At 46.4% G+C, this 23543-nt stretch overlaps 1 protein-coding gene across 2 annotated transcripts in view; it reads left to right on the plus strand.

Annotated features, from left to right (window-relative positions):
• Positions 1 to 23543, plus strand: part of LOC142244497 (solute carrier family 22 member 13-like) — a 44370-nt gene that overhangs the window by 17034 nt on the left and 3793 nt on the right. Inside the window, exons 5-9 of one of the 2 annotated variants that reach the window (XM_075316731.1) lie at positions 2432 to 2552; positions 2988 to 3082; positions 5215 to 5429; positions 7268 to 7376; positions 21724 to 21933. In XM_075316731.1, the coding sequence (XP_075172846.1) occupies positions 2432 to 2552; positions 2988 to 3082; positions 5215 to 5429; positions 7268 to 7376; positions 21724 to 21933 (750 nt within the window). The remainder of the gene's footprint in view (positions 1 to 2431; positions 2553 to 2987; positions 3083 to 5214; positions 5430 to 7267; positions 7377 to 21723; positions 21934 to 23543) is intronic. The other variant, XM_075316732.1, reaches the window with a different exon arrangement.

Raw genomic sequence — 23543 nt, forward strand, 5'->3', positions numbered from 1 at the left:
TGCGTCCAAAACGCTGCGTTGTACAGTACAGGGGTACAAGCAGCTGCAGTCTCCTGCGTTCTCCTGCGAAGGAGACTCGTGCACCCGCAGGTCAAGACCCGGGACGCAGTGAGTCCTGATCGTGGGCAGATACCCTTAGAAACAGCCTACTGTATATTATGCATTTAATACAAAAAAAGTAACATTTTGTAGGCCATATTATACTTGTGGTTAAGGAGATATGCAGGGGATTTAAAATTCTTCATGTGAGCCAAAAAAAAGACAGATATTGTAGTCTGCATGTATGCTGAAGTAAAATTGTGATTACGCAACATGTAACAGTCTCAAATGTTGAATTGGCAAGCAAACCTGAAAAATGATGACAACTGAAAATCTAAAATAAAAATGGTGCAAAAGCCATTTTGAATTTGGTATAAACATAAAAATGCTTAAAAGCCAAACTTTTAGTCTGGTAAAAGAAGTTCAAAAACATTGATGATTGCCTTAGGCTACTTGAACACATTGAGTATTTAGTGATTATTTACCACAGTATTTGTAAGTCAAAACCAGAAGTGGGTGATAAATGCAGAAGTGGTGACCGTGTTTCTATTACATTTTTCCTCTGATTGTTTCACTCCTAGTTTTGGCTTACAAATATTGAGGTAAAAAGCTCATCAAATACTCAGTGTGGATGTGGCTTAGTCTTTCTTTGCCTTGCATTGTTTCACATTCAAAGGCAAATGCTAAACCAAGAATTGAAGCTTGACGAAGGTAATTTGTAAATTTCCGGTGCATTCTGGGAACAGTGAAGAGTTGCCGCGAGTCTGAAGATCTTTGGGTGTAGTTGGATCTAGCTGCGTGAAGGATATAGTCAAACCCGGAATTGAAGCTTGAGGAAGGTAATTTGCATATTTCTGGTGCATTCTATGAAGAGTGAAAAGTCGCTGCGAGTCTGAATATCTTTGGGTGTAGTTGCATCGAGTTTCTTGAAGGAAATCCCCAAACTGCGCCTTGTCTTTATAACAGTTCAACAACAATTCATTCTGTTCGACATGGAGAAGGAGACTTGCTAGAGAAAAAGAGAAACTTTACGTGCCAGAAATTATAGCTTTTGACTACGTTGGAGGAAAAGGTGCAGTCTTCAGGTAAGAATAGCTACACTGAAGCTCATAAACAAGATGAGGATTTCCTTGACATAGCAGAAGAATCTCTTTAGAATGTTTGAACAGAAACTCCTTTCACTATACCTGCAGAAGAAGAGAAATGGAAAAATGTGACCAAAAGAAGCAGGAGGATGAGGAGGCAGTCAGCACCCATACTGCTGAAGAACTGCTACTAGGCTCTCACCCAGGATAACTATGAAGATGTAGATCAAAAAAGTACTTAGATTGCTACAGTAAGCAATCAGACACCTATTGAGGGGGGAAAAAAGCTCTGTGGAGAAAAAATGGAGAGTTGTGGTCGTGGGGGATTCTTTACTGAGAGGAACAGAAGCCATTATCTGCCGATCAGACATAGTCACTCAAGAAGTGTGCTATCTTCCAGGTGCCCATATCGAAGATGTGTCTGATAAGGTAACAAGACTCTTCAGTGCTACAGATGACTACCTATATCTGCTAATACATGTAGGAAAAAATGACACAGTAAAAAAGGAGCTGGAAATTATTTGCAGAGACTTCGAAAACCTAGGCCATAAAGTGAAGAAACCGGGAGCCCAGGTCATCTTCCTAGTGGACGGACTTGAAACAAGGAGACTCTACAGGATTCTACAGGTGAACACCTGGCTATGTCAATGAAGCCATCAGCAACAATTTGGTTTTCTTGACCAAGGAGTGAATTATCTGTATGATGGACTCCTTGCTAGAGATGGGTTGCATCTTAGGAAAACAGGAAGACAACTATTTGGAAGACGTCTTACTAATCATCAGGAGAGCTTTAAACTAGAACAATATTGGATGGGAAATTTTCGACCAGTAAAAACTATGCAGCTAATGAATTCTTTTGCGATCCCTGCTATTAGAAGTGGATATCTCACTTCTCACTTGACATCTCTGTCACTTATTGAAAAGTATGTAAGGGAATGACTGAAGGGGTGCAAAAAGCTGCGGTCATAGAGTGGACCCTTGTGTGGTGGTGCCTTAAGGCACCTCAGCCATGTTTCCTTCTCTTTTAGTTGTGTCCAATAAGTAGCTAAGTTACAATTTTACAGTTATTGACCTATCATTTAGTTACACGTTCACCTGGGCTAGATAAAAATGCACAGTCTCTGCTTTGCTCTCCAATCTAGTTTTCTATGTAACTTTCATTATTTTACATCAAATTCAATGTAGTCCCTAATCCATTGTGATATGGTAGTGAAATAAGATCATCTATAACATGAGTGCAGTGCATAGCTATCCTCACATAAAGTTTATTATAAGCAATAAATGTAATCTCATGCTGCTTTCTGCAGGGTTCTTCCAGAATCACCCAGGTGGCTTTTAACTAAGGGAAAGAATGAAAAAGCAAAAACTCTCCTTCAAAAAGCAGCGACTTTTAATAGACAGACTATTCCAGAGGAATTACTATCACAGGTAACAAAGCCGAGAGTTCATATCATATGGCATTTCAGATATTACAGCTATTAGTACAGTAATACATTTACAATGACTCAAGATTATTGCCTAAAGGGTACTTTACATGCTGCGACATCGCTAGCGATCTTGTTAGCGATGTGAAATTCTAGATCGCAAGTGCGATATGAGGAGATCGCACATAGGTCATTTTACGCACTTGCGATCTAGAATTTCACATCACTAACGAGATCGCTAGCGATGTCGCAGCATGTAAAGTACCCTTTAGGGCATAGTTGTATATAGATAGTGTCCAGCAGCTAAAACACAGCTAAAGAAGTTGACCTGGGATGGAAAAGAAGTTTATTTGTGAAAAAAAAACTGTAGTTTTACTTCTGCTTATAGGAAAACTGTTGTGAAACCTGTAACTCCTAATCCAGGTATATATTTTATCAGCTCCAAGAAGAAAAGCAGACAAAATCTGGATCTATGGTCGATCTGTTCCGAGTTCCCAGTTTAAGAAAAGTTACACTTGTCATGAGTTTTGTATGGTAAGTTCTACAACAATAACCTGAATAATGTCGCCCCCATACTCCTGACTCTTGAGAAGGCACAAATTAAACATCTTGACTCAGTCCTTGGTTGAGTTGCTTCAGAGCCTTTTTGCATTATGGCTTTTCAGATTCATTTTACACAAGTAAAGATGGTAGATATTACTGATGATGTGGTAATGTCTACCCTATGAAGTCATATACATGTCATGGGATTCCATCTATATACAAAACTGAGAGCTGCGATGATGGTCGTTGGGTGGGATTCTAGTCAATCAATCGCATGGTTGGATAATCATTTGAAAGGTTGTCAGTCAGTGTTACATTAATATGTAATAAATAAATTAGTAAGCCAGCACTGATCATTTGGCCACCTACTACTTAAAGAAGGCTCTCTTCATGAGACAACCCCTTTAAAAGCTATGTCCACCCTTTTAATTAGTTTTTATATTGCACCTGATATAAAACATGAACCAGATATAGATATAACTATTGTATATTTCAGCTAAGAACCGCTTTCTCAAGTCAATAATCAACACAAAGATTTGGAGAGTAAAAACGTAATTTGGTGGCGAAAAACATAGAAGACCATAAACCAGGGACACCGTTCTAATTCATGGCAAACCATTGAGAGGTTCCAGTATGGATATAATTGTCCTAAAAAACAAACAGGAACCTCGTGGTCAATGCTACTTTATATGGAGTAGGGTTGATTTGCCAGATATTAGAAATGTTCACACAAAAAGATAATAGGTTAATAATCACAATAGATAACGAGAAAGCGAACATTAAAGGCTGCTTTACACGTATCAATTTCTCGTGCGATCGCATTTGCGATCACACCCGCCCCCATCGTTTGTGCGATATGGTCAATTTGTTGCCCGTGTCGCACAAAGTCGTAAACCCCCATCACACGTACTTACCTTCCAAACAACCTCGCTGTGGGCGGCGAACATCCTCTTCCTGAAGGGGGAGGGACATTCGGCGTCACAGCGACGTCACACAGCCACCAGCCAATAGAAGCGGAGGGGCGGAGATGAGCGGGACGTAACATCCCGCCCACCTCCTTCCTTCCGCATTGCCGGCAGGACGCAGGTAAGCTGCAGTTCATAGTTCCCGGGGTGTCACACGGAGCGATGTGTGCTGCCTCGGGAACAATGAACAACCGACGCGCAGAAGGACGTGCAATTTTTAGAAAATGAGCGACGTGTCAACGAGCAACGATAAGGTGAGTAATTTTAACAGATCCTCATAGCTGTCACATGCTACGATATGTCAAACAGCGCCGGATGTGCGTCACTTACGACGTGACCCCGACGATATATCGTTTGATATATCGTAGCGTGTAAAGCCCGCTTTAGAATAAAATAAAAATTCTGTATGTTGTATTCTTACAATATTTGTTATATACATAAGATCTTCAGATAATATTAGGAGTTGAGTGTAAAATTAACATACAAGCGTCTATTGCATATTTTTGCATCCTAAAGTGCCATGGTTCTCAACATACAGTACGGTAATGTATCCTCATGTGGAATGCGATGCCGGGTAGGGGTGGCACAGCAAATCTCAGGGGAAGGAGGAAGAGATAGTAATGAGCTGCTCTGATCTACAATGTCAAAGCGTATTAGAGCAAGAGTAACGTGGTTGTAGTGAAATCGGGAGGCCGTGATAGAAAATCAGGGTGCCAAAAAGTTGCTGGAAATGTTTTGGAATGGATCAGAAGAGTCTGAATTTGTTTTAACTAAGCAGGTTAGTAATGGCCACCTGGGAAATCACTGATCTGCAATTGCAAAGGGAGCTGCGAGCAGTGGATCTTGATGATTTGCCAAAGTGCATTCAGTGTGGCTGAAGCTTTCTCAGACACCCTTTAATATCCTCATTGATAGCAGCCAAGACGTATACGTGCTGCTATTTCTGTTTGTGGCACTCATGCTTGATGCTGAATACAGTTTCTATTTTTCATCATTTGCGTATCATTAACACATCTGTCTATTTGATATGGTAATATTTATGTGAAAGTAGTTAAAATAAAAAAAATACAATGACTTAAATGAAAAAAATGTAATGAGGAACCCTTTCCATTTCCTATACTCATTAAATTTCATTGATGATTTGTGATCTGGTTCCAGGTTTGTGAACAGTCTGGTGTACTATGGTCTTAGTCTAAATGTTGGAAGCTTTGGGTTGGACATATACCTCACACAGCTTATATTTGGAGCCGTGGAAATTCCAGCTCGTCTTGGATCCATGTTCATTGTGCAAATCCTTGGACGGAAACTAAGCCAGTCACTGTGTCTCTTATTGGGAGGAACTGTTTGTCTCATCATTACTGCCATACCAAGAAGTAAGAAATTATATCATCATATTGTTGTATGACTTTGGAGAAGGACATATATTTCTTAAACATATTGGTACACAGAAAAGAAGCTTGGAACTGCACAAACAATGCACCTCCATTTTCCCAAATTAAAATAATTAGCGAAAAAAAGAAATAAGTTCAACAGCATTCATGTGAAAAATCTGTATCGGTTTTATTAGAGTTCCATGATAAACACACCACATACCGGCCGGCATAGGGATCCTCCAGCATTTTAGAAAAGCCTCTGCGCTGACCCGTATACCCGTATATTTATCATGTAATTACTAGGGATGATCGAATACCACAAATATTCGGCTTCGCGAATATTCCCCTAATAGGTCGCCGCTATTCGTCTGTTCGCGAATATTCAATGCTTAATGTAAGTCTATGGGAAACCCGAATAACACCCGAATAACAACTATTTGGGCTTCCGATAGACTTAAATTGCACATTGAATATTCGCATAGCGGCGACCTATTCGTCGGATATTCGCGAAGGCGAATATTCTGGTATTCGATCATCCCTAGTAATTACAATAAGTTTGATCTGGATTCTCCACATATATTTAACATATGTGCAAATGAGAATTTCTAATGGTATTGTCTCATAAACATTTATATTCTATTAAGAAAATGTATGATTATCGGGGGTTTGGCTGCTGAGGTATCCACTTATCTGTACAATGTGGAGCCAAAGATCTTCTGTGCGAATGTACAGTGAATACAGCAGTGGTTGCCCATGCGCACCACAACTCAGTAATAGGTTAAATATATTTTTTATGGAATAGCCCCTTTAAGACCAAAATGTGCAACTTATTCTTGAGCGTAGTACATGTATGCAGGAGGCAGGGTTGCCAACTTGACGTTTTAGTTTTTCTGGACAGCTTATCAAAGAATCATGGACAAACAATATTTTTTATTGACAAATGACATATTAAATTATTTTGATATACCGTAGTTTTCATTTTATAAGACACACCAGTTTATAAGACGAACCCCAAATTTCTTACAGTAGGGGGAGCAGCAATGGTGGTGGAGCGGGGGTCACAGGAGGCAAGGGTGTTGCTAGAGTAGGGCAATGATGCAGATGAGATCTTGAGCCGAGAGCTCCATCTGCGCATGCGCATACTCTGGGCGTCATTGTTTGAAGTCCACACTGCCAACAGAGCAAGCCACCGCAGCCCCACACAATGCTCACAGCCCTAGCACAATGCCCATAGCGGCAGCACATCCACCGCAGCCCCAGCGCAAAGTCATGCGGCTTTATAGGATTGATATTGACTTTTAGGATTGCTATCTCAATTGGTGGTGCTAGAGTTCAAGTCCTCTTCCTCTCGGAAGAGACAGCCTTGTATATACAATGTGATAGATTTGCTGACAGATGCTTATCCTTGCTTCTTTTGGGCTGACTCTATAGAAAATAGTTATAAGAGCTTTTTTGCTTCAGCATCTAATGGTGTCTGCCCACCTGAGTGATCAGCCGAACACTTGTGCATATGTATTCAGCATGGATAGTGGACTAAAGCCATGGCCAGACACCTACAGACCTCTGGCAGCAGCTATCTCTCGTGGAGTGAAAGGATTGGGATTTGTAAGTTTGCAAACTCGTTCCTTTATTATTTAACCAACATTTCTTTCCAGGGAGTCTTGGATGCTTCTATATTACTTAGATGTTTGGCTTGACCTGGTGAAATTGGTGGTGTCATCCAACTTTAGCCTAACGTGTATTTTTGAGTTTAGTATTAGTCATGCCTCCATGCTTTTATGCTCAGTTACCCTGGTGGAGAATAATTTCTAAACTGTATTAATCATTCTCTTTTTCAGCGTTGCCTGTTGTCATCACTGTGCTTGCTGTTATTGGAAAATTTGCCATTGCAGCCTCCTTTTCCATCTGTTATATTTATGCTGCTGAGTTATTCCCCACAATCATCAGGTGAGTGGATTACAAAAATGGTACTGGGGTGTACAGGGCCAGATTAAGGTTGGTGGGGGCCCCTGGGCAGAAAATCTGGTGGGGGCCCAATAACGTTAACAATTTTAGCCGTAACAGTAGAGCACGCACTGTAGCATTTAGATATAAATACTGCACCTCAGTCTCACATTCCCCCTTCTCAGCATACTGTGCCCTCCTCCATACTGTGCCCTCACACTGGCCACCTTGCTGCCCCTTCTCTATACTGTACCTCAGTCTCACATTCCCCCTTCTCAGCATACTGTGCCCTCCTCCATACTGTGCCCTCACACTGGCCACCTTGCTGCCCCTTCTCTATACTGTACCTCAGTCTCACATTCCCCCTTCTCAGCATACTGTGCCCTCCTCCATACTGTGCCCTCACACTGGCCACCTTGCTGCCCCTTCTCTATACTGTACCTCAGTCTCACATTCCCCCTTCTCAGCATACTGTGCCCTCCTCCATACTGTGCCCTCACACTGGCCACCTTGCTGCCCCTTCTCTATACTGTACCTCAGTCTCACATTCCCCCTTCTCAGCATACTGTGCCCTCCTCCATACTGTGCCCTCACACTGGCCACCTTGCTGCCCCTTCTCTATACTGTACCTCAGTCTCACATTCCCCCTTGTCAGCATACTGTGCCCTCCTCCATACTGTGCCCTCACACTGGCCACCTTGCTGCCCCTTCTCTATACTGTACCTCAGTCTCACATTCCCCCTTCTCAGCATACTGTGCCCTCCTCCATACTGTGCCCTCACACTGGCCACCTTGCTGCCCCTTCTCTATACTGTACCTCAGTCTCACATTCCCCCTTCTCAGCATACTGTGCCCTCCTCCATACTGTGCCCTCACACTGGCCACCTTGCTGCCCCTTCTCTATACTGCACCTCAGTCTCACATTCCCCCTCCTCAGCATACTGTGCCCTCACACTGGCCACCATGCTGCCCCTTCTCTATAATGCCTATGTCCTTCACTATCCAGTCACTATACTGTACCTCCGTCTCATATTCGCCCTCCTCAGCATACTGTGCCCTCACACTGGCCACCATGCTGCCCCTTCTCTATACTGCCTATGTCCTTCACTATCCAGTCACTATACTGTACCTCCGTCTCACATTCCCCCTCCTCAGCATACTGTGCCCTCCATACTGTGCCCTCACACTGGCCACCATGCTGCCCCTTCTCTATACTGCCTACCTGCTTCACTATCCAGTCACTATACTGTACCTCCGTCTCACATTCCCCCTCCTCAGCATACTGTGCCCTCCATACTGTGCCCTCACACTGGCCACCATGCTGCCCCTTCTCTATACTGCCTACCTCCTTCACTATCCAGTCACTATACTGTACCTCCGTCTCACATTCCCCCTCCTCAGCATACTGTGCCCTCCATACTGTGCCCTCACACTGGCCACCATGCTGCCCCTTCTCTATACTGCCTACCTGCTTCATTATCCAGTCACTATACTGTACCTCCGTCTCACATTCCCCCGCCTCAGCATACTGTGCCCTCCATACTGTGCCCTCACACTGGCCACCTTGCTGCCCCTTCTCTATACTGCCTATGTCCTTCACTATCCAGTCACTATACTGTACCTCAGTCTCAAATTCCCTCTCCTCAGCATACTGTGCCCTCCATACTGTGGCCTCACACTGGCCACCATGCTGCCCCTTCTCTATACTGCTTATCCCCCACCACTACCCAGTCTCTATTCTATGCCCCTCACACTTTTCTTTCCCAATACTGTCTACTTACAATTTTCTCCCACCATACTGCTGCCTCACACTTTCCAATGGTGCCCCCCTGATAAATATGCAAATATGCCGCATGCCCCCCAAAGGTACGCCCCTGTACAGTGTACAGGAGAATACATGACTGGTACACGCAGGGCCGGCTCCAGGTTTTTGTGGGCCCTGGGCGAAAGAGTCTCAGTGGGCCCCATCCACACATAGACATGCACAGATACATACACGCATACATACACATATATATTTAAAGAGAAATTCACAAAAACACATATAAATAGACATAAATCTAGACACAGTCATATACAGTGACATACATAGATGACATACACAGATCATACACAGATACACATCATACATGCACACACAGACACATTTTTATATTTTTATATATATTTTTAATATTGGGAAGCCAGCAACAGCCTCATTCACCTCCCTGCTTGTCTCCATCCAACTCCTCCTGGGCATGTGTCTGTGCCACGCTGATTGGTGGCAGTCACTAACAGACATGGCCGCACATAGAGCACACTAACACCGATGTATATACACATCACAAGAGAGGCTGGGGACATACACATTACTGGGGGGGCATAAATATTACTAAGGAAAGGGGTATGGAGCAATGGGGGGCATACAGCTCTAGAGGGGGGCAGTGGCTCTGAGGTGGGGGGACAAACAGCTCTGAGGTGGGGGGGTGACATGCAGCTCTTAGGGTATACAGCTCTGGGGTGGAAGGGACATACAACTCTGGGGGTATAGTATTATGCAGCCTCAATATTCCTCCATATAGTATTATGCAGCCCCGATATGGCATTATGCAGCCCCGATATGGCATTATGCAGCCCCGATATGGCATTATGCAGCCCCGATATGGCATTATGCAGCCCCGATATGGCATTATGCAGCCCCCATATGGCACTATGCAGCCCCCATATGGCACTATGCAGCCCCCATATGGCACTATGCAGCCCCCATATGGCACTATGCAGCCCCCATATTACAATAAGCAGTCCTCATATAGTACAATGCAGACCCATATAGCAGTAGGCACCCTCATGTAGTATACAGCCCCCATATAGCACAATGCAGACTCATATAGCATTAGGCACCCTCATGTAGTACACAGCCCCTATATAGCACAGTGCAGACCCAGATAGCATTAGGCATCCTCACGTAGTACACAGCCCCTATATAGCACAGTGCAGAGCCAATAGCATTAGGCATCCTCACATAGTACACAGCCCCTATATAGCACACAGCAGACCAGATAATATTAAGCTCCTTCACATAGTACACAGCCCCTATATAGCACAGTGCAGACCCTGATAGCATTAGGCATCCTCATGTAGTATACAGCCCCTATATAGCACAGTGCAGAGCCAGTTAGCATTAGGCACCCTCATGTAGTATACAGCCAGTATATAGCACAGTGCAGAGAACCAGATAGCAATAGGCATCCTCATGTAGTGTACAGCCGCCATATCATTTAATGTACCCCCATGGTCGTCTGGCCACAGTGATTGTACATACTCACTTCTCCTCGTTCCCCCGCTGCTCCGGTCTCCTCGGCGCGTCCATTGCTGTCGTTCGGCCTATCAGCAGGCGCGCAGTGATGACGTCACCGAGCTCCGCTGCAGAGCTGTCAGAGTGCCAACAGAGACAGTGAGGAGAATCATGATAGAGAGCCGCCCAATCTCATCATTGCTCTCAATTGTATCGGCAACTGCGATGCCGATACAATTGAAAGTGCGATCCTCGGCGGGGGGGAGGCTGGTGACAGCGCTAGCACCGGGCCCCCTGACTAGCGGTACGCCACTCCTGCCACCGCGATTGGGCCCCCCGTCAGCTCAGGGCCCCGGCATTTGACCGGGTTTACTGTGATACAGACACCAGATGTTATACAATATACACATTATATGCCATCTGATATGTGTACACAGTATATCACACTGCTCTGTACACTGGATGTGGTATCCCATGTACACAGTATATCACACTGCTCTGTACACTGGATGTGGTATACCATGTACACAGTATATCACACTGCTCTGTACACTGGATGTGGTATACCATGTACACAGTATATCACACTGTTCTGTACACTGGATGTGATATATAATGTACACAGTATATCACACTGCTCTGTACACTGGATGTGGTATACCATGTACACAGTATATCACACTGCTCTGTACACTGGATGTGATATACAATGTACACAGTATATCACACTACTCTGTACACTGGATGTGGTATACCATGTACACAGTATATCACACTGCTCTGTACACTGGATGTGATATATAATGTACACAGTATATCACACTACTCTGTACACTGGATGTGGTATATAATGTACACAGTATATCACACTACTCTGTACACTGGATGTGGTATATACACAGATATACAATGCCCTGCACTGATCACACCTGGGCCTACAGGACCTCACATATTCTATATGTAATATGGGCTATATAGTGTAATGTGTGCTGCAGGCTCAGATGTGATCAGTGCAGGATTCTGTGTAGTGATGTCTCTGCTGAAGATCAGTGTGAGTTATTGCAGGGGAGGGATGAGGCCGATGACCCGGCACTGACAGCCCGACCTGATCTGCAGCAGGTCACACTCCTGCAATAACTCACACTGGTCCTGCCGGCAGAGCTGCCGCTGACACTATGAAATCCCGTCCTGCTCCCTCCTCACTGCAGCCTCCTGCCCGGCACCATGATGGATGACGTCACTCACCATCATCCACCGAGGCCTCTGCTCCGGTCCTCCCACAAGCTCCTGTACGGCACGAAGAAGCAGCAGCGCGGTGACGTCATCCTTGCAGATTCAGCCCACATCATGCAGTGGGCGTGTCTGCAGCATAGTGACGGCCGGATTGAAATTCTCTTAAAGGTACAGTGTGGTCCTGAACCTTAATAAAATGGCGCTCACACTGATGGTGGTGGGGGCCCCCTCAGAAGCTCTTGTGGTGGGGGCCCCTGGGCTGAAGCCCCGCCTGCCCCGCCTATAATCCGGCCCTGGGGGTGTACATAGAAATCATGGTGTCCAATTGCAGAAGTTCTAATTGGGCCATATAATATAATGCACCCCCATAGTCCTCCATATACAATGCACCCACATAGCCCTCCATATAATATAATGCACCCCACAGTCCTCCATATAGTATAATGCACCCTCGTAGTCCTCCATACAGTATAGTGAACACCTCACAGGTCTCCATATGTTATAGTGAACACTCCATGGTCTTCCAGATTGTATAATGTACCCCCATAGTCCTCCATACAGTATAGTGAACACCTCACAGTCCTTCATATGTTATAGTGAACACTCCATGGTCCTCCATATTGTATAATGTACCCCCATAGTCATCCATACAGTATAGTGAACACCTCACAGTCCTTCATATGTTATAGTGAACACTCCATGGTCTTCCAGATTGTATAATGTACCCCCATAGTCCTCCATACAGTATAGTGAACACCTCACAGTCCTCCATATGTTATAGTGAACACTCCATGGTCCTCCATATTGTATAATGTACCCACCATAGTCCTTCATATAGCATAATGAACAATCCATTGTCCTCCTTATAAATATAATACACACCCCATAGTCCTCAATCTAGTATAATGCACAGCCCATAGTGCTTCATATAGTATAATGCATTGCCATAGTCTTCCATACAGTATACTGCACAGCCCATAGTCCTCAATATAATATAATGCATCTTCCATAGTCCTCCATATATAATTTACCCCCAATAGTCCTCCATATCGTATAATACACCCTCAAAGTCTTCCATATAGTATAATGCACAGCCCATAGTCCTCCATACAGTATAGTGCATTGAATAGTCCTCCAAATAATATAATGAACCCTCTATAGTCCTCCATATCTAATGCACCCCCCATAGTTCTTCATATAGTATAATGCACCTCCATATACAATGCACAGCTCATAGGCCTCCATATAGTATAATGTTCAGTCCATTGTTCTCCATATAGTATAATGCATCTGCCATATAGTTTAATACAGCCCCATAGTCCTTCATATAGTATACTGCACAGCCCATAGTCCTGCATATAGCATAATGGAGTAACATTTTTGGTGGAGGTGTACGGCAGTTGTGCTTAATTCAATAAGTGGCATGCTCCTCTTAATAATGATGTACATTTTACTTCAGTGGTGCCTTTTTTAAGATTGGATTGCAAACCTTAATAAATTGGCCCTTAAGACTCCTATAAGACTTTGCATGCCACCATACAATTCTTCAGATGGATGCTATGTGTAAAGTAGAAGCTATTTTCCTCTAGTAGAAATACGATCCCATGAGTTCTATAACTCTGTATCCCTCATTTTGATATCTCAGGCCTAACCAAGGGTTCCAGCAAATCTTTGGGTTATTACTATGTATAAGAGGCTTACATTGCAATAGGAAATATAAAGATCGCCAAGCCCAATACATACTGATGCTTCAGTACAGGAAGAACATAACACATGTGCAACCTGGGGAGTTGCTTTGTGGCTCAGTAAGTAAGTGGCCCCACTGCTACCTTGAAGTATTTTTCCCATACTCTATGATGTAGGTGCAGAGATACTTATTCTAGTGATGTGTCACTTACTGGGCTGCTTGCTGCAGTTTTGATTAAAATCTGTTTTATCTGTTACATATCAATCACTTCTCTGAAAACTGAGCTCTTTATAACCCCGCCCACACCACTGATTGGCAGATTTCTGAAAACTGCCAATCATTGGTGGTGTGGTTGGACTATCTAGCAGCACGCAAAGTTGTCCTCTAGTGGTAATCTCTTTCTGATAAAACAGGGATTTTCTAAAAAGTACACGTAACAGTCCAAGTTAGTAAGTAATACATCACTGGAATCAGGGTCTCTGCCCCCACATTATGCTGTTCTCAGATTAGTTGGCAAAACTCTGACAGATTTCCTTTAAAAAAAAAACTTTTAGATCAACTCTCCTGGCTGGTTTGATCAGTTTCTTCAGTGGAAGTGGGATTTCAATTTGCCAACTGGCAAAATAGTTAGTATGTGTATTGGATTGTTAGCTCAACACATGCTAGAGTCATTGTGTATATTCATGTATAGTTCTTCCTCTCTGCTGTCTGTATTGACCTCTGCTTCAATGTAAAAATATACATTTCTCCTCTGAAATACATGAGACATAAGTAAGGGGTGCTGGGATCTATGGACCCTGGCCTGGAGACGTCAATTGTCGCCACAAGACAATGATGAAAAGAATGTTGCTATGACTAATGTGTAAAAGGGAATCTGTCAGCAGGTTTTTGCTATATAAGCTGAAGCCAGCATGCTGTAAGGGTTAACACATAAAGTTCAGGCATGCCTGTGTTGTCACTGTCCCATTTTTTGTTTATTTGCTATGTTTGCTTTAGCAGCAGAAGCCTTATCATACTTGTAACTAGCTGGCTCTAACCATGTTGTCCGGCACACTTCCTGCTCTGCTATATGATTGAAGCGACCGGTGGTAGGGCCACGGGTGTGTGTGTATGCTCTATTCCAACAAAATTCCCATACTCAGATTTTACCGGTAGTAACATTTCTTTACTATGAAACATATTTATAACACAGTCAACCGAACTATCTGCGCACATGTGTATAGTGGAGTCCCCGGATTTTCACTCCTTCCGGGTACGCAGCAAAGAAAAAAAGAAAAGAGAAAAAAACAAAGAAATGGCGGCAACTTTCCCTAACTTTCCCTGCAATCACGTACCAGTCTATCCCAGAAGAAGATGCCGCTCCCACGTCCAAGGCCTGGAGTCTCACGATGATGGGTCCCGGTGCAGCGCTGAAGGGATGCAGCTCCTCGGTCTTCTCCTTTGATCTTCTCCCGCTGGTAACGGATTCTAGTCAGTCTCTTAGTCCCGGGGCACACCGAGCAGAAGAAGGGAGGTCACGGTTGCACGGATGGCTCCCTTGTGTCGGTAACGGCCCCTGCACTTGCACTCAGGATGCGATGCTCTGCAGTCAAGTTGTCACAGCCCCTGGATATGCACTCCGGGCGCGATGCTCTGCAGTCCGGTTAGATCCTCGGTGAAAACAAAGTCCTGCAGACCGGGGATGGCAGAACCCACTTCCATAGGGTGATTCTTACAAGAATCCGGTTGCAAAAGAACCCTCTGTTCAGGGAGACCACACGTAGCTCTGTCCTGGCTCAGCTCTGGGTCTGTACTCCTTTGCCGCTCTTTTTCTTCCTGGTTCAAACACACAAGCTGTAGGGGATTTCCCACCTCTGTGTCTGTGATTGCACAGTCTGACACTGCCCCCTTGTGGGCAAGTGCTGAAGCAATGTTCAAATCCATTTCTACATTGATGATGCAGTCTGAATGGTTGATCCCATTACATACCCCCCCACTTAAAGGTTGGCAGTCCCTGTCAACTACCGTCGGTTCCCAGGCAGTGATGACTGCAGATGTCACAGGGGTTGGTTGAGAAGTGGGCCATATATACTGATCCCTGTAAGACCGCCCGGGCGGGATCCCAGCAGTGGTGCGGTCAGTGCGTCTCAAGGGTCGGTTGTTCCCCTCCCCGTCACTGTCTTTACGCCCCACTTCAGTCAGCGCTCAGGGGGAAGAACTGGGTTGTGTAGGTGGGTCACCGGTCCCGGAGTCGACGTGATCACTATGCTGGGAAACGTCCGTGACGTCAGTCGTGTCGGCAGCGTCACCCCCTCCGGGTACTGTGGTAGGGGAGTCAGGCTGGGATCGGCAGGGACGCAACATATTTCGGTGCACAGTGCGGATGCTGCGACTGTCTTCACCCCGCACTCGGTATACATGCCCGTTGGGGTAGGGGCGTTCGATTACCCGGTAGACCTCAGTCTCCCACTTGGCATGAAGTTTCCCTTGTGGCTTCTTGATACAGAGCAGGACTAGCTGTCCCAACTTCAAGGGTTGCTCTTGCACGGGGAGTGGGTCAGCATGTATCTGGCCCCGGATTTGTTGGTTCACCAGCCGGTGTACAGTCTCCATCTTCTGTCGGTGAGCATTTAGCCAGGAGGGGTAGTTATGGCAGACATCATCTCCGGGGCGGAATAGGTTCAGGTCATGGACCCCTTTTCCGGGGCGGCCAAAGAGAAGGCTGTGTGGGGTGTAACCAGTCACGGAGTGGACCTGGTTGTTGTAGGCCTATACTAGATCGGGAAGGAATTGGGGCCATTGGTCTTTCTTATCATCGGCCAAGGTGCGGATCAGCTGGAGTAGAGTCCAGTTGAAGCGTTCACATGCACCGTTCCCTTGTGGGTGGTAAGGAGTGGTCCTCGACTTCTGGATCCCATACATCCGATGCAGCTCTTCGATGACTCGTCCTTCGAAGCAAGCCCCCTGGTCGGAGTGCAACCTCTCCGGACACCCATAGACGTGGATGAACTGTCGACAGATGGCCCGTGCAGCCGATTCAGCCGTCTGGTCTTTGGTAGCAACAGCGACAGCGAATTTTGTGAAGTGATCCACCATGACTAGGCAGTACTGATAGCCACTGTTCGCCGTCCCAATCAGCAGATCCACCATCAACAGCTCAAGGGGCCTGGATGTTTTAATTGTCTGGACAGGTGCACGCTGTTCAGGGGACTTGTGTAGTTCACAGGTGCGACAGGTTTGGCAGACGTCTTCAACCAGCTTGCGGAGCCCCGGACAATAGATGGACTGTTGAATCCACCGAAAGGTCTTGTCTATCCCGAAGTGTCCATTCCTTTTGTGGGCTTGGGCCACCATCTCACGGGCCAATTGATCAGGCACCACAACTTGTGTGCATTCCTCCAGCATATGCGACAAGAGAACCTTCCGGTATAGCACTCCTTCTCTCAGAATCAGCCGGTCCCACTGACTGAGCAGGGTCAAGGTCCCGGTCGACAGTCGTGCCCGTATATCGGCAGGAGGCTTCTGCTGCCGCTTCTCCCATTGTTTGAGTAGAGCCCATTCAGGGTTCTGGTCCTGAAGCCTGCACCATTCCTGGGGTGGCAAGGCGACCCCCACTGGAGTTCCAGCTTCGCCCACAACGAACTGGCGGTAATCCATCATGTGTTGGGCGAGCTTTGCAAAGTCAGGTGTCTCGTCCCCTTCTAATTCTTCATCCCGGTCTCGGTTGAGTAAGGGGTATGACACTCTAGACAGGCTGTCCACATTTTGATTCTCAGCTCCAGCCCTATATTTGATCTTGTAATTGAACTTGGAGAGCCGAGCCATCCAACGCTGCTCCATGACTCCGAGCTTCGCATTTTCTAAGTGGGCCAACGGGTTGTTATCGGTCAGGACTAGTACTTCGGTCCCCGTGAGGTACCCTGCAAATTTCTCCGCCATAGCCCACGTTAGAGCCAACAGCTCCAGCCGGAACGAGCTATAATTGGTGGGGTTCTTCTCGCCCTCATGTAGGGACCGACTGGCATAGGCTATGACCCGTTCCTTGCCTTCTTGTACCTGTGAAAGTACTGCCCCTAGACCCTGTAGACTGGCATCGGTGTGTAGTTGGAAGGGCAGGTTGTAGTCCGCATATGCCAGGATGGGGGGAGACGTTAAGGCACCCTTTAGGGCTTGGAAGGACTCTTCCTGGCTGGGTCCCCAGCTGATGGGTCGTCCTCTGGGGCTGTTGGTGGTCCCTCGAAGCAGGTCATGCAAGGGTGCAGCAAGCCGGGCGAAGTTTTTGACGAACCGGCGGTAGTAGCCGGCCAACCCCAGGAAAGCCCTGACCTCCTTGACGTTTGTGGGCTGCGGCCAATCCCGTACGGCGGCTATCTTCTCTGAAGACGGCTGAACACCTTCGGCTGAGATCCGGTGGCCCAGGTAATTGATCTCGGGCTGCAGAAGACGGCAGTTGCTGAGTTTCAACTTCAGGCCATGTTCTCTCAACCTACTGAACACACGGCCCAGCTGCTGCAGGTGTTCTTCAAATGTGGCCGAATAGACTACAATGTCGTCCAGGTAGATGAGGGTGAAGTCGAAGTTGAAGTCTCTCAAGCAGCGCTCCATCAGCCGCTGGAAAGTCCCCGGCGCGTTGTTCAGACCAAAGGGCATCCGGTCGAACTCGTACAGGCCCATATGGGTAGGATGAAAGCAGTCTTCTCTCTATCTTTCTCGTGCATGGGTACCTGCCAATATCCGCTGGCCAGATCCAATGAAGAGAAGTATTTGGCTTTCTTCAGGGCTGTCAGGGATTCTTCGATCCTTGGCAAAGGGTATGAGTCCCGGGTGGTGCAAGCATTCAAACGGCGGTAGTCCACACAGAACCTCAGGGACCCGTCCTTCTTCTTGACTATCACCACCGGTGCAGCCCAGGGGCTCTGGCTTTCTCGTACCACTCCAGCGTGTAGCATGGAATTCAGGAGATTTTTCACTTCTTGGTATTGCTGGGGAGGTATTTGGCGGTACCTTTCACGGATAGGAGCAGTGTCACCGGTGGGGATTTCGTGCTTGATACTGGTGGTGCACCCAAAGTCGGTGTCATGCCGGGCAAAGGACGCCTGATGCTCTTGAAGTAGCTCTTCCACCTGGGACACCTCCCGTTTGGAGTATTGGGATACGTCCAACTGACACTTCTCTCGTAGTTCTCGCCCCGCGTTGGTGTCACCCGCGACAGCGGCCATGGCAGAGACCGTCACTGTCCATTCTCCCTCTGTAGACGGTACAAACTGGAGGGGGCTCATAGGGTTCACTTCCTCGGTTAGAGCGTAGACTCGGGTGAGCTGTGTCCCGGCTTCTAGGTCAACGCTCACGTTAGCCGTGTTGCCCAGCCTGACAGGAATTCTTCCCTTTCTCACTACTGCTAGAGTTCGAGCGACTAGTGGATTCAGCTTCCCTTCCTTCCGGGTGCGCGGCTCAATCAGCACCTCCACGCCTTCAAGCTGTCTTGTGGTGCTAAGGGGTAGTGAGATAACTGTCTCTTTCCCAGCCGGTAAGGTGATCCTAGTATGACGGGGTACGGTGATCGTGGCCAGCGGCAGTTGTTCTTCGGTCATTCGCTGGAGGTTGCAGGTCCGGACCACTTGCTGAAAGGCACGGCGGGTGGCCCTATGTGCAGTCACTTCTTGCCAGTACTTGGGCCCCCTCTTGGTAAACAACACCAGATTCAGGTCTTTCAAGATGTTCATCCCAATAATCATGGGCGTTTCTGATCCAAAGCCTTCCCTGACCACGATTATTCCTTCCTGAGATCTTGGCCACAGATTTCAGTGTTTATCCAGGCAACTCCCGTCACCGGAATGGGTAGATTATTGGCTGCTTTGATCTTGATGGCGGTATCAGGGTCATAGGCAACCCGCAGCTTTAGACATTCTTCGTAGAACTGCTCGGAGATGGTGGATACCTGAGACCCAGTATCCATTAACCCTTGTACGGCGATCCCTTCCAGTAATACTTCCAGGGTGGGGCTATTTGATGCAAGTTTGCTCCGTGGCTGGCTCTGTTTTCCTACACCTCTCTCTTTGGCCTCCCCTGCCAAGTGACCCTCTTTGGCAGGGGCGTCTAGTTTAAAGGCGGCCGCTGTTGTGGGACATGACTTGCTGGTTCTGGTAGATCGGACCGTGGATGAACTTGAAAGTTCTGGGGGCAACGGTTTGCTCTATGGCGGGGGTCGCCGCATGTCCAGCATCTTCCCATCGGCCGGCTGGGTTGTTGTCTCGCTTGCCGGCCCGCCTGTTGGTCTAGGGTGAGCTGTAACACCTGTTTCTGCAACTCTGCCACCATCTGCTTCAGTTCTTCCATGTCGCTGTTCGGAGTCCCGATACCAGATATGGACCTGCAAGCCGCGGTATATGTCTGTGTCTCCACGACAGGTCCCCTTGAACGTTCTATAGCTTCTTGTTTGACCTCAGCGAACATAAAGGCCGGATTTATCCGGAGTAGATCTTGCAATGAGCGGTTAAGGTACGGGTCTCTCAATCCGGTCACGAACTGATCTCTCAACACCAGGTCACGGGCACCCGTACTAGCTATCTGTTCTTCTTTTCTACAGGCTTGTTCTAGCAGCACTTGAAGGGCATTGGCATATTGAGGAATGTCCTCCGACTCGAGCTGAGTACGCCGGAAGAACATATAGCGCAATGTTCCCGCATATGTGGTCGGCCCATAGGTGTTCTCCAGCACCCGCACCAAGTCATCCAACGTACGCTGGCCCCTAACCGTCTCCAGCCTGACTGTCGTCCACGCTTCCCCCTCTAATGTTAGCATGGCCATTTCTGCTAAGGTCTTAGGATCAGTGTTATACATTTCCCCCACTATCTTAAGTTGTTCAGTCCATTCAGTTACAGGATAGTTCCGTCCGTTAAACTTTCTCACCTGATTGACAATAGACGTCGGGGGAGCTGTCCGGTTATAAGTTACTACCGGGGGATGATTTTGTTGGTCACACATCCTGCCGACTACGCCACATGACTAAAGCTAAAAATGCACATTGTGTCAGAACAGCTGCACCCAGTAATCTAAGTGATAGATCGTTGGATTCAGAATATCCTTGCCTACATCATGCTGCTCTCAGATGAAGTAGCAAAAACCTGTTGACAGATTCCCTTTAATGCTTATTTTATGTATGTGGCCGGTTTTAGGTACTGCTCCTTAACAAGCTATTGGCGGTTGCCTAGCAACAGGGGCAGTGAGATAGTAGAATAATGAGAAAAGTTAGTTATCAGATATAGTCATGCACAGACAGGAGAGAGTTAGTTAAAAGTTAAGTTGAAAAAGTAAGTGTATAAGCCAGCTGAATACAGGAGGCCCAGAGATGGGATGGTTGTGACAAGGGCCAAAATCAGTATTAGAGACTCAATTGCAGGGTGGAATAATAGAGTACCCCTTTCCCACCATAGTGAGTACCACACCCCAACCCGGGCAACTCGGATTGCGACTGTTTCCAGTTGTACTAGTCCTATAGCATAGGCGTAGACTTGGATGAACAGGTTGGCATGTAGGAACCCAGTAGATGAGCTTTGTCCAATAGAGTTCGGAAATCAAAAACAGTAGTGTGACCCCAAGGGGTGAAGGCGCCCATGGCGGGTCTCCATGACTTTACTGAGTGAGACTGTGGTGTTAGAAAGTGAGGGAGAGGACAATGGAACAACAGCGGTAGTACCAGGAACCATGGAGCAGTCTGCTGTAGAAGGGAACTTTGAAGTCAAGTGTTCCGTACCTAAAATTTTCAAAAGTAACTATGTGAAAGAAATACTGTGCTATACTATACTAATACTATTAGTAAAAGATTGTTGAATGAAAACAATGCATCTGTGTCCATAAATCCCCCTCAGGAGACTTCTGGTTCAAACAAGGGCCTGAACAAAATCCATACACCTCACAAGGAACCCTGCCAACCACAATCCCTTTTCTTTTGATATGTGTTGGTGACCGGGGGTTGGGCCAAAGAGAGAGCGGGAGCCCCTCACCCACGACTACGTCGGAGCCCGGTCCATGCCCCCGGCCACTCTTCACATGAAACATTTTCTATTGTAGATGTACTTATTGAATGTATTCAACCCAATGTGTACATTTGCTTTTAAATATATGTTATAGTGAATAAACCGTTTATTTGCTCACGGTGAGATTTTGTGTGCTTCCAGGCAGAATGGAGTGGGACTTTGCTCTATGACAGCCCGAGTAGCGGGGATAATTTCTCCCCTTATTAGCCTTTTGGATAAATACCACCCAGCTATACCAATGGGCATTTTTGGAAGTGGCCCGATAATCGGAGGTCTTCTTTGTTTCTTATTACCAGAAACACGAAACAGGGACCTTCAAGACCATACTCATGAGGCCAACGGCATTCCAAGGTAAATCTACTGTCAATATGTGAGAACCTCTGATTACCACAATGATTTTCTGCAGAGAAGATCCACATATTAGTAGTCAAATTCCAATAACTTGAAATCGTGATTTTTTTTTTATAGTCAAGATCTTCAGAAGTGAGACATTTTACATCTTTTTTCAATAGTGTAAAAATATCTGTATGCCCATTTATAAGGTTAATACTAGTGGCTGGTGATATGGTGTATCCTGAGGATATACCATATCACCAGCCACAGCGCTGCTGCGCTGGCTAAGCCCAGGACCTTTATCCTCAAGGTATTCTCTACCAAACGCTATTAACCCACTCAAATTTCCATATCCCAGGCACCCATCTTGAAGCGACTCTTGACTAAGATCCAGGCGGGGTCGAAACTTCGGAATGACTTCACAGTCGCCTCAATAAATTTGGAAAAATTTTGCATCACAATCTATGAGTGCAGTGAATTTATTTATTATCCTGACATTCTGAAAGGGCATTTCAGAGCCCTGATTTTGTGATTCTGTGGGTGGTGTGAGACTGTGACCGGGGTTATCTATGACGGCCGGTATGTCTCGCCCCGGTTGTGCTCACTCCATGATAATCCACTATAGGGTTAATGCTGTTTTCCCTACAGGCTGAAGGGAGGGATAAATAGATTCAGGAACAAGGGCAGGTGTGCCGGGTGTGAGGGAGTGATCACATCTCCCTGAGTTCTCTGCCGGAAAGGCACATATGTACTATTATGGACTATTTCTTTGGAATAAACCGTGTGCTGTGAACCTTGGTGCCTGGATCCCGTGTCTTCTGCAGCGCAGCCGACGACGCTACCTCACAGTGGGTAATAACATTACAGAGTTGAGAATAGCCTCTTTATGGCCATACAATGACTACTCTACATGTTGACATGACTGTAGAAGTCTGTTCCTCAACCTTCACTATTGTGGACTACTTTCCACAGGCTGATTTCATCTTCATCAAGTCAACTTGTTCAGTCCAAAATACCGTAGATTTTTTTGGGATAAAGAGAAAAAAACATTTAATTCTACCTAAAAGGGTAAAAAAGTTAAATTATTTTTTTATAGTTAAATTTGGAATTCCTTATGCTTTGCTTTGCCAGTGTATAGGCACCCCTTTTCACATGTTTGCTAAATGTCGTGTAATCCAGTCATATCCATATAACATTTCACAGCCTTTGGTAGTGATGTCACTATGGTGACAAGGGGAGCATAATTTGGGGGTGATGCAATTCAAGTATGCATTCACATCTTAGGGGTACTTTACAGGTTGCGACATCGCTAGCATCGGCTAGCGATGTCCAGAGCGATAGCACCCGCCCCTGTCGCACATGCCGTTGCCGTAGCGAACATTATCGCTACAGCAGCTTCACACGCACATACCTTGTCGGAGACGTCGCGGTGACCGCCGAACAATCCCTCCTTCAAGGGGGAGGTGCGTTCAGCGTCACTGCAACATCACTAAGTGGCCGGCCAATAGAAGCGGAGGGGCGGAGATGAGCGGGACGTAACATCCCGCCCACCTTCTTCCTTCTGCATTGACAGTGGATGCAGGTAAGGAGATGTTTGTCATTCCTGCGGCTTCACACACAGCGATGTG

The sequence above is a fragment of the Anomaloglossus baeobatrachus genome, chromosome 6, assembly GCF_048569485.1.
Source record: "Anomaloglossus baeobatrachus isolate aAnoBae1 chromosome 6, aAnoBae1.hap1, whole genome shotgun sequence".
In the NCBI taxonomy this organism is placed as follows: Eukaryota; Metazoa; Chordata; class Amphibia; order Anura; family Aromobatidae; genus Anomaloglossus; species Anomaloglossus baeobatrachus.